This window comes from Mesoplodon mirus (assembly GCF_964341445.2).
Source record: "Mesoplodon mirus genome assembly, chromosome: 18".
In the NCBI taxonomy this organism is placed as follows: Eukaryota; Metazoa; Chordata; class Mammalia; order Artiodactyla; family Ziphiidae; genus Mesoplodon; species Mesoplodon mirus.
The window spans coordinates 54,139,322-54,152,054 of NC_138994.1; the positions used below are offsets into that span (position 1 = coordinate 54,139,322).

Below are 12,733 nucleotides of genomic sequence, written 5' to 3' on the forward strand. Positions count from 1 at the left end.
AATATTAGAACATCCATTAGATGAATAGCTATATGTGTACACAGAACTTACCTAAAACAAGAGCCTCAAAAATAGTTTCTTCAAAGCACAATTCCAAGATCATATATTTATTTTTATTTTTTATTTTTTTTTATTTTTTCCCGTACGCGGGCCTCTCACTGCTGCGGCCTCCCCCGTTGCGGAGCACAGGCTCCGGACGCGCAGGCCCAGCGGCCACGGCTCACGGGCCCAGCCGCTCCGCGGCACATGGGACCCTCCCAGACCGGGGCACGAACCCGTATCCCCTGCATCGGCAGGCGGACTCTCAACCACTGCGCCACCAGGGAGGCCCAAGATCATATATTTAAAATTCAAAATATTATCCATTCTAAAATCCTCCAACTTGAAAAAAGCACTGTCTGAAACAATGTGTAATGTGTATGCCATGATTTTGAGATACTATAGCGGGAGCTGCTGGCACAGAGGGATAATATACTAAGTTGAAATCAAACAGTAACTTGAGATCCTATTAATCCTCCATATTTTTGTGTTGTAGGTAGTAAGTTTTCTTATTTTTCAGAGGGAAACTGAGGGGAAAACTTTTTTTGCTTTGACTACAACAAATTTATTTGTATTAAAAAGCATAGGACACAGAAAACTTTCTATTTAGAATATTAGAAGAATCAGGCAGAGCATATATGCAATAACTAAGGCATTTCTTACATTTCCATTTAATAGCTGTTCTAAAACACAAAATTTTAGTATTCTGTTTCCCAAGCTAAACCATGCCTTCCTAAAAAGTCTTTATAATCCTGTAGAAGCTATAGGTTTAATTCTTTTTTATGTTAACAGGATTTGGTGCTTTCCAAATGGCACCACCACTGGAAAACACCTTTTTTCTGTGTATCATTCTACATATAGCTAAAAATTATATAACAGAAGAAAAGAATATTGGGGTTTAGGTTTGAAGGTTTTTCCATCTGTGGCCAGCTAATTACTGTGAAAGCACAGGTGTCAATCTTTTAACCTGAAGGTAAATAATTAAATAAAAAAGTAAAACATGTAAATAAATGGTGTACTAGGGGTTCCATGAATATTTTATGACAAAGGCTTTTAATTTAAACATTCATGAAAAATTTTAGGGAAAGAATTTCATAGAAACATTCTGCTAGCTAATGAAATGGGCTGAAATCAGCTACCAACCACTCATGGTTTTAAACCATAACTATGCTAAAATTTCCTCTGCTCTGCAAGTATTTGAAATAATAATGAATCCAGGATCTCCCAGACTCAAGTTATGGCCTATAATAATAAGCGATTGAGAACTCCTAGCTTATAAAAGCACACATAGGGTTTTTAAAGGAATGACAAACGCAAGTACAAAAAATTAATGCCTGATGTAAACAATTCATGCTTGAAGTATAAGACAGACATGGATATAATGAATTAGCTAAGTTCAGTGAAGAAAATCTAAAAATATTTGACATTTGTTTAAAATACTCATATTCACCAATTACATGAAAACATTCTTTCCCCACAGATGGCCTAAGTGCAGTAAAGGGTTAACTCAGCAGATCTGGGTTGCCCCAAACCTACACATTCCAGAAGTCTTTAGGACTGGCCCCCGACTGGCTCCTGGGAAATAACCTCTGAACTCTTGCAATATCCTGCCTCATATGATTGTCTTAGTATACCTGATGCTTTGGCCATACCAGATGGCTTACGCTAACAATGTGATTTATGGTGAACACCTGTTTTTGTTCACCTGGGGCCCTGGGCCAGCTGTATTAGTTCAACCTCTGGGTGAGGAGAAGGGAGGAGGGCTGAAGGCTGAGTTGCTAAGGTCAGTCCCTAAGGCTCACTGACCTCCAATAAAAACCCTGGACACCAAGGCTCAGGTGAGCTGCCCTGGTCAATAACATTTACCTGTGTTGTCATACACTGTTGCTGGGAGAATTAAACTCTGTGCAATTCCACTGGGAGAGGACAACTGGAACTTTGCGTCTGGTTTCTCTTGGACTCTGCCTTATGTACCTTTTTCCTTTGCTGATTTTAATCTATATCCTTTTGTTGTAATAAACTGTAACTGTGAGTAGAATAGCTTTCCTGGGTCCTTGAGTCCTTTCACTGAATCATCAACCCTAAGGGTGATGTTGGGGATCCCTGACATACCTGTAAATCCAGTAAAATTCTTATTTAATAAAGAAAATTTCTTAATTTCCAAAGAGGCAGAGACAGTATGACCCACTCAGAGGAACGCCTTCTAGTATGTGGATGCCCTTCCCACCAACAAAAAGGATAAAGAAAGTGGCTCCTGGCCAGGTGTAGAAAGTTGCTTCTGCTGAATGAAACAAGTACTGCCCCCATCTTACCAGCTTCCTTCTTTTCTTCAGTGAGGAGCCAGGTAATCTTCAGGAAGTCTAAGAAATGGAATCCTTAATGCTCTCACCTCAGTTGCTACCACTGACCTATAGCTGAGGAGAAAAGAACTTTCTCAATTCTTCTATTCTTAGATTAATTTTATACTTTTAAGAAAAACATGTGTAGGGCTTCCCTGGTGGTGCAGTGGTTGAGAGTCCGCCTGCCGATGCAGGGGATGCGGGTTTGTGCCCTGGTCTGGGAAGATCCCACATGCTGCAGAGCAGCTGGGCCTGTGAGCCATGGACGCTAAGCCTGCGAGTCCGGAGCCTGTGCTCTGCAACTGGAGAGGCCACAGCAGTGAGAGGCCCGCGTAACGCAAAAAAAAAAAAAAAAAAAAACGTGTGTCAGAACCATCTGGCCTGGCCCAAGATCTCATTTTTGTATACCAAGATGTATACAAAGACACTCTATCAGCCAGGAGCTGGTCAAGGGCCAGTCTCTTCTTTGGAATATACAGGGGTGGAGCACCCCAAGTCCACTGAGTTAACCCTTTACTGCACAAAGGGATTAATTCCACAAAGAACTGGTGGGATAAAATATCACCAAGAGTTATAGTATTCAAGAGCTCTCTTTAATTTTCACCTTACCCCAAGTGGTGGATAAAAGGGCAGTATTACCTTCTTGACTGATTGGCAGTTGTTGTATAGTGATAAGAGCACTTTATTGAGTTCTACTATAACACAGCTGCCTCAATGGTTTCACCAGCAAAATGGGAATAGCAATACCCATCTCACAAGGCTGTGGGGATTAAATGAAATATCTGTTCAGAAGTCTTGTTTTGTGGTATCACCACTCAGGATATATTGATAATGTTGTGCTCTCTCAGATACTTGGGATTTCAAAATTACCTGGTTCCAGGTACTCAACCACTTCTGCAAGGATGAGATTTAATACACTTCAAGGCATGAACCCCAGAAGATGCTAGAAGAACAAATTAATAAAAAATTGCTCCCTTCTTTCACATTCCCTGGTTAGGATACATTTCTTCAAAATAGTCAATGTGTGGAGGTTGGAGTATGTCAAGGGCAGAGAGTACCTGGGAAAAGGAAAAAAAAAATTAGAGAAACAAAAAAGAAACAAAATATGACATAAATACAAAAAACACTATTAACTCATTAATGATTTTAGGCTTGGTTACAACTGAACACTGAGATTAACGAAATTTATCAATCAAGAAACATGGTCTAAAACATTAAGACAGGTTTTGTAAAATCACTATCAAAGACAATTTTACTTACGCCAATATGAGAGAGGCAATTGGGTTATACTACATGCTACCAGAACCCCTGCACAGGAGAGTGCTGGAAAGAAATGCCCAATTTTTAATAATCAGTGTTGCTCTAAGAGCATGAGGAGCCATATCTACCATTCATTCCTTTACTCCTCTGTTCAAAAAATGTTTACTAAGTGCATTCTATCTGGCAGGTACTGTGGGAGGCTCTCGGGGAAAGCTGATGAACAAAACTGATAATCATCCTTGTTCTGGAGACCACGGGAGAGGAAGGCATTAAACAAATAGTTACACAAAAATATAATTGTGACATTTATTATTATGAAGGGAAAAAGTAAAGAGGAGTGGGAGAAAGAGCTTCCCTGAAGCAAAACTACTCTAAGAGTTGAAGGGTGAATACGTGTTGGTCAGGCAATGTAAAGGCACTGAGGCAAGAAAGAATCAGGCAGATTCTAGAAACAGAAATGCCAGTGCTTATGGAACATAGTGGGTGGGAAGAAAATAGACTAGGATAAAACAGAAAGAGAAAGGCAGGGTTATATCACACAAAGTCTCTTTAAATTATGGTAAATGTTTTGGATCTTATTCCAAGTACAAAAAAAGAAGTCACTAGGGTAGGAAAAAAAGACTTTAAGGCATCTGAAATTCAAGTCCTTTATAAAAGCAGCACACTACCAATGTAACTTCTGCCATCGAAACACAACAAATAGGCCTTCCTTCCCTACCAGCTGTTTATCTACTCTTTTAAGCCCCATCTATGATGTCACACCTAAGAATCTGAATCTACCTTGCTAATGAGAAATACCAGGCTCAAAGGATATAGAAGAAATTATTTAACAGGAAATAAACTGTGTAGTACAAGTTCAAATTTTCTGATCTTTAGCTTAGTTTTTTAAGAAAAAAAATTTTTTATAATGGAGAATTTCAAACATATAAAAGTGGGCAGAATAGTATAAAGAATACACATGTAATCAAGACCTGGCCTTAGCAGTTATCTACACATGACCATTCTTGCTTCATCTATGTCCTCCACACTCCCTATATAATTTTGAAGAAAATACAAGACTTATTTCAGCTATACATCAGTGAATACCTCTAAAAGATAAAAACTTTAAAAAAGTACAATTATCAAATCTGAAAATTTACCATTTTTCAATACCATCAAATATCCAGTGCTCAAATTTCTAATTTTCTTTTAAAAAAAGTTTGTTAATCTAAATCAGGAGCTGAAGATTTATATATTATGGTTGATTTATGTCTTTCAAGTTTTACCTACAGATTTCTCCTCCATTTCTTTCTCTTTTCCCCTTGCAATTTATGTATGGGAGGAACCTTGTTCATTTTAAAGGTTATTCTTTTTCCAGCCAAGAGTTTGTCACTTTAAGATTTTTAATTAAACTAAAACCTCCTGTATTGAAAAAGCTTTCACTCACTTTAAAACCAGTTAAATATAAAGGTTTTAAAATAGTTTAGATGTTTTATAAAGAATATCTATATTTCCTTTCTGAATTAAAATGTTTATACTTAGACTCTTCGTATAAATGGAAAATAACAGATTTTCCAGTTCCTTCAAAGAATAACTTTTATCATATGAAAGATAAATTATTTCATTTCTATATTTTTAAAAACCTATAATTAGCTAGTGTCACAAATTCACATAAATTCATTTCTCATTATGTGATAGAAAAAATTTTAACATGAATATTTGATGCTTGTGGAAGGCAGTTAAAAATTAATGTTTTACTTGACATCTTTTGGACTCTAAGCTCTGTATCTGAACAACATACATCCTGTCTTGGGGGAAAACAGAATGCAATGAGTGACAGCGTCCATTAGACAAAGCTATTTTACACTTCAAATCTATCTGCTATAATTAGAGGTTATCTAAAGGAAAGTGACAACCATACATTTTAAACCTTGATAGAGAAGAATGAGGCATTCTTACTCCAAATTTGATGAGGCTTTTTGTAGAAAAGCCATATAAAACAGGGTTAGACATTTGCACCAAAGCATTTAGCTGTGATTCTTAGCTTCGAAGGTACAATATTTTAAACTCTGCCTGGAATTTTTGAAATGGCTGTTGTCTTATACTCCTGTTCTTTCTACCACCTCAAAATGTTTATCAGATGAGGGCATTCCACAGTGTTTCTAGGTGGCAAAAAACAGTGCTTAGACCATTAGAGATGATCCATGAATCTCAGAAGTGGTGTAAATGAGCAAGTGAGAAGGAAGAGTAGCAGAGTTTCAAACTCCAGACTTCATGCCTGACTCACTATTTAAAAAGCCCAAGTCCTTCTATAACCCCTCTACTATCTGTGGGAATAAAGTACGTGAGATTAGCCTTATGATGTATATAGGAGGACCCTTGTAAAGACTTTGACTTGTAAAGAGTCAAAGTATCCCAAAACACCACAGACTCGTCAGAGGATCTCAAATACAAAAAAAAGCAAGCAGACTTGTTTAATTAAAAAATGAACTAAAGCTACATCCTTAAATAATAGTCATTACCAGTGTCTCAGCATACTTCTCAAATCTTAAGAGTTAGACAAAAGCTCATTCAGTAGCTGCTTTCTAGAATTTTAACCTCTGTGATGTTAGAAGATTCACTATCAATTGGTTACATGATGAGTTAATGGCTTAGTGAAATTTTTTTAAAAATAAATTTATTTATTTATTTATTTGGCAGTGTTGGGTCTTCATTTCTATGCGAGAGCTTTCTCTAGTTGCGGAGAGCGGGGACCACTCTTCATCGCGGTGCGCGGGGCCTCTCACTGTCGCAGCCTTTCTTGTTGCGGAGCACAGGCTCCAGACGCGCAGGCTCAGTAGGTGTGGCTCACGGGCCCAGTTGCTCCACGGCACGTGGGATCTTCCCAGACCAGGGCTCGAACCCGTGTCCCCTTCACTGGCAGGCAGATTCTTAACCACTGCGCCACCAGGGAAGCCCGGCTTAGTGTTTTTTTTAGTTAATCCTTTATCAAAAAAACAATTGCTGTGAATAATCGCAATCCTAAATGTAAAGACTGAAAATTTAACTGTTTGTAGAGTGCATTCCCATAATTAAGCAAAGGAGCTCCCACCTCCCCATTCTCTCACCACCACCCCCACTGGTATAGATTTCAAGTTCTTTCAAGTAGCGACTATTACTATTTTTTATAGAGTTGTAAGATATAAAATAAAGTATACAAATCCTAAGTGTCTAATCTGATTAATTTTTACATACAAAGTGTATAACAAGATAAATATTTACTCCATGGCTAAAATCTATATCAAGAAATGAAGGATTTCAAGGCCCCCCTTGCTCCTTTCCAGTCAAAACCCATCTCTGCTCAGAGGTGACGATTATTCTCATTTCCATCACCATAGACTCCTTTTGCCTGTCCTTGAACTTTATACAAATTGAATCATAATGAGTGAAGACCTTTGTATATGGCTTCTTTCATTTACTGTTACACCTGTGAGATACACCCATGTGTGGATCCTCATCCTTTTAATTGATGTGTGGTATACCATTATATGAACTAACACAATGTATTCATCCAGAGTACTGCTGGCAAACTTTTGGGTTGCTTCCAAATGGTATCATGATAAAGTTTCTATGAACATTTTTGTACATGTCCTTTGGTAGATATATGCAGTCATTTGTCTTGAGTATACCAAAGAGTACAACTGCTGGGTCATTGGGCAGGTGTATATTTAAGCTTTAGCAGCAACTGCCCAGGTTTCCTAAGTGGTTTTAGGAATTTACATTCTCACCAGCAATGATGAGTTTCAGCTGATTTGCATCCTTGTCAACACTGGGTATTGTCAGTCTTTTATTTAAGCTATTCTGGTGAGTATATAGTAGTATCTCACTAGTCTTAATTTACATTTCTCTGATGACTAACGACTTTGAGCAATTTGTCATATGCTTATTAGCCATTTGGTTATCCTTTTATGTGAAATTCTTGATTAAGTCTTTTACTGATGGGCAAAAATTCTTGATTTGTAGAAGCTCTTTATAAGATATATGATGTTTAGATACAGAATTTACAGTCTGAAAAATGTCAAGTAAAATATTTATTTCTAATGGTCTTCCTCAAATGCTAAATATTTATTTAAAAACTTGTTCTATCACATAATATATTCTGGAAACAAGTTTTTTGTTGGATAATGCCTGAGGTCTGTCTTTTCATTCTCTTAAACTTCTGATGAGCATTAATTTTTAATGTTAATGTTAATGGTGTCCTGTTTAACACTTTTTTTAAAAAAAGGTCAATGCTTTACTTGTCTAGTTAAGGAATCTTTGTTTATTTCAAAGTCATGAAGACATTTTCCTATGTTTTATTCCAGAAGCTTTGTTATTTTACTTTTCATATTTAAGTCTATGGTCCATTTTGAATTAATTTATGTATATGTCAAGAAGTAGATTTTTTTCATATGGATATCTAATTGATTCCTGTTTGTTTTTAAAAGTCTTTATTGAATTTGTTACGATATTGCTTCTGTTTCATGTTTTGGTTTTTTGGGCACAAGGCATGCGGGATCTTAGATCCCCAACCAGGGATTGAACCCGCACCCCCTGCATTGGAAGGTGAAGTCTTAACCACTGGACTGCCAGGAAAGTCCCTGATTCCTGTTTATTGAAATGGCTATCCATTTCCCTCTGGATTGCAGTGGCCCTGTCTTGTAAATCAGGTGGACATGTATGTGTATCTCAGTTTATAGACTCTGTTCCATTAATCTATTTTTCTGTCCTTGTGCTGCCTTGATTATTATAGCTTCATATGTTTCAAGTGTGAATCTCCAACTTTGTTCAACTTCTTCAAGATTGTCTTGAGTATTTTAGGTCTTTTCCATTTCCATAAACATTAGAATGTCTGTCAGTTTCCACACACACACACACGCATAAAACCCTGCTGGGATTCTCTTTGGGATTACACTGAATACATAGTTCAACTTGGGAAGAACATGGGTATTAACCACAGTGAGTATTCCAATTCATGAACGCAAGAGCCTGTATTATTTTAAATGCATCAAGAATCTGCTCAGTACCACAAATTTTAGGCACAGAGCACACAAAACCAAATCCACTGATAAGTAACTTATTCTAAGTATCCTTTGCCTTTTCACACTCCTTAGCAGCAGACCCATTAGCATTAATAACGTCTGCAGCCAAACAGCTTGTCTGCGTTCCGAGAAGGGTCCTATTGGTATGATTCTTTATCCTACTTATGAACCTAGAGAGGCCTTATTTGGGTTCAGTCAGACTATACAGAGGAAAACAAACGATCCCCCTTTGCCTTCACTACCTCCTCTTTTGCCTCCTCTACTCCAGAACTAAAAGGTTGGGAAAAAGTAACTCCAAGAGAGATCACTGAGGTTATCATTCCAGACTCCGAGATTTCATATTTTTTTTCCCTGTCACTTTCACTCACTCACTTACTCTTCAATAGACTGACTACCTACCGTGTGCTTAGTGCTATGGCCTAAGGACAAGAAAAACCCAAGAACTCTATTACAGGGGCTCTTAGCAGGAATCAATGGGTCCTAAGGAGGCACTGGATGGGCATTAAAGGACTAGTAAAAGTCTAAAATGACATAAAAATTATGTGTATATGTATTTTTCCAAAAGAGGGTTCATGGCATTCATCAGATTGTCAAAGAATGAAAAAACCCTCAGTCATCCTTTTCCCATGCTGATAAAATGACAACTCTGTTTGTGTGTGTGTGTGTGTACACACACGCACAAGTGCACAGATGGGCAAAGTAGAGAATATTTTGTCAGATTTTATAACAGCTCAGATTTTGACTAGACACTACTGAGAGGCCTAAACGACATCAATCTTTAGAAAGTTAAACCCATTTCTGTTTCTCTAAGTTGCTACATCAAGGCGAACCTATCCCTTTAAGATGAACAACCTTTAAGGAAAAAAATGTGCGTGTGTGTGCATGTGTGTGTGTGTGTGTATGTGTATCTCAGTCAGATCACCTGATATCAATGAATATGATACAGTGACTTTGAAGGTTCTGTTCAAAAGAAAATCTAAAGGCTTCCAGGGTTTTGCAGCTATTCTCTGACACATAAAAAGCCATCCAAATTAAAATCTAACCTTCCTACAACAGCCAGGTTAATCTTTCTAAATGCCATTTTCATCATGACATTCCTTTCTTTTCCTTCTATTCAATCAAATGTTAATCTCAAAAGGCTCATCTTAAGGTTTCTCTCTGTTTAAAGCATCTTTGAGATTTTAAGTCCATGACAATTACTCTCTTTTTCTTAATAGTACAGTACTTGTCTGTCATCTTTCACCTGAGAAGCTTTAAAAAGTACAGCTACCTGGGTCTCAACCCCAGAGATTACAATGTAGTAGGTCTGGGATGAAACCCATGAATCTGCATTTTTAAGGCTCACTTGGTGATTCGAATATATTTTTAGGTTTGGTTGCCCAGCTTTTCACTATGTGCAGAACACACAGTGTCCTGTATTAATGTTTAACCATGTAGGCAGTCCTCCCACAGCACTGTTATCACAGTATCACATTACTAAACTCCTTTAGGGTAGAAACCCCTAGAAGTTGATGTAGTTTAGGGATATAGGATGTGCACAATAAATGTTTACTGAATTAATGAATATGGGCCCTGAAGCAAGACAGATTTAGACTTCAATCTCGTGCCACCTTGACATTGGGCAAATTACTTAACTCTAAGCTTTGGTTTCCTCCTCTGTAAAGCAGGGATAATAAGCCCTATCTGACAAGACTTTTAAGTATTAAATTAATATATGTAAAGCAGCTACACATTTTCTGACACTTGGTAACAAATGCTTAAACACCTGGTCCACTTCCTTCAAAAAAGGACAATGTTTTGAACTTTTTTTTGTATTCTCCACATGACCTAGCACTGCACTCTGCACACAGGACACAATTAATAAACATCTGTTGTCTTAACTACATCAAATACCAGTTGCCTCTTAGATCGGCATTCCACACATACCAGGTATGCTGGCCCTGAGATGCTTTTGTAGATCTCAGTGCACAGCAAAAATTCATTATGTATAAAATAGTGGTGCCATGATGTCCCATCTCCAACTATTTGCCTCACTTTTGAACATTCCCATAGAAATCACAAGCACTCTTTTACGATACAGCTCAGGAGCGCGAACAGTAGTTGCTGTGTTTTAATATGTGTGATTTTCAAGAATGCATTTTGTTTCTTTTCTTACACTACTCACTCTGACACAATCTTTGTAACTTAATTACTCTATAGGAATGAGTCATGAGCAAAGACAGCAACATATACAGATAGCAGCCTATTACACCACCCCTCCTTTATAAAAGAAGCCAAGATAAGTTTGAATAAACCATTGAAACCCTTAGAAAGTATATTTCTGATGCCACCTTCAAAATATTTATTGTGGACCCCTTTACTTGAGTCTCTGACAATGTACATACGGTTTGTACTCTTTGATGCTGGGGTGGCACTCACTCAGGCAAATTCAAGAAATAAATAACAAAGCAAGCACTAGACATCATTCTAAAATCACTTCCAAAATTTCAGGAAACAGTTATAAAATAGCAACTGGAATGATGTTTTCAAAGTTATTGAAACAAACAAACACATTGCTAGGCAGTTCCAACTGAATGAAAGATAAGCAGTTACTTTCTAAAAAAGTTTAAGGAAAATGGATTTCAAGAGGGGTAATCAATAAAGTGAAATGTGTCAAACCAAGGAGCTTCAAGTGAACATATTATAAGTTTGATATTCCTAGTTTTACCAAATAGTTCAAACTGTTACAAATCTCTCTCTTAAAGTGTGACCTACACTTCAGCCAAAGTCCTTCAGGTTCCTGTGCAAACAAGCAGTCAGACTCACAAGAAATTACTGTTTTCCTGATTTTTATTTCAGCAATTAAAATTGCACTGGTTGAGTACCAAATGCAGAATGTGAGGCAGTTTTTCTTTTCATATGAAACTGAAAACTAAGAGTCCAATGCTAACATCCCCCAGGTAAATTTTATACATACCAAACTTTTAATTCAGGATTAGTTGAGAAGAAGCTCTCTCAAACCACTGTGATTCTATTTCCCCAAGAATCCTGACATCTCTAAACACAGCCATAAATAAGATAAACTATGTTATCTTTAAAAGCTGTATTATTTTTAAGAGGAGAAACTTTTTTCTCACATCTTTAATCTCTGGTTTAAAATATTAAAAGATATAAATAAAGCATTTAAAATCAGGGGCCAATTACTTCTATTTAAATCACTCAGACTACATATTATACTCTATTTTTATGTTGTACATTAGTATTGTTCCCAAGCTAAATATTAACATTTGCTTTAAATGAATTAATATTTATCTGTCAATCAATAAATCCTAGAATTCACTTAAACTTGCTCATTCGCAAAAAAGGTCTAATTTGTCTCAGGTTTCCAAATCCCTTAATATGGTACATGTACCCTTTTTAACTCTCTTTTGCTCTTTACTAATATAATCAAACATACTTAGGAAATAGTTTATCCCAAACACTGATTTCACTTACATTATCATGTTTAAAAAAACACAACATCTTCAATTCCCGGAAGACCCTTTTGCAAGAGACCAGATTCTGGAAGACGTTGGGCATCTTTTTGAGTGCTACTCTCTTTCCATCTCTTGGATCTGTTACTGACCTAAAGACACAATATTTAGGGGGAGAGGAAAAAAAGACAGAAAAATCAATCCCAAACTTTGTTCTTCAGTGTTTCAGAGAATGACAAATACCTTTATGTTAAAACACTCAATATTAAATCCACTTAATAATGCTTCAGGTATCAGTGAGAAAGATAAACAAAACTATAATCAAAGAGAATGTTTAGCCCACCCAACTCATTTGCCATGCTTTTTTCTTTTTTTAAAATCCCTGTCTAAATTTCTATAAACACTTAACCTTCCTGAGAGGTCACTTAGCAATACATCTGAGGTAGGAGGGCTACTAGTGGTAAAGCCATTTTAAAGACGGGAGAAAAAGTATTGAACATTAACACGACTGAAGTCAAATTAGTTTTATGCTTTATTTTCAGAACCAAATTCAAGATGGAAGAGGTGTTCATTCAGATGTGGTCACTTTTAGTTGAATGTAGAG

At 36.9% G+C, this 12,733-nt stretch overlaps 1 protein-coding gene across 1 annotated transcript in view; it reads right to left on the reverse strand.

Annotated features, from left to right (window-relative positions):
* The window catches only part of NLK (nemo like kinase), a 146,288-nt gene that overhangs the window by 46,048 nt on the left and 87,507 nt on the right, over positions 1-12,733 (reverse strand). Inside the window, exons 2-3 of the mRNA XM_082603528.1 lie at positions 12,152-12,281; positions 3,381-3,436 (exon numbers count right to left, since the gene is read on the reverse strand). Coding sequence (XP_082459654.1) covers positions 3,381-3,436; positions 12,152-12,281 — 186 coding nt within the window. The remainder of the gene's footprint in view (positions 1-3,380; positions 3,437-12,151; positions 12,282-12,733) is intronic.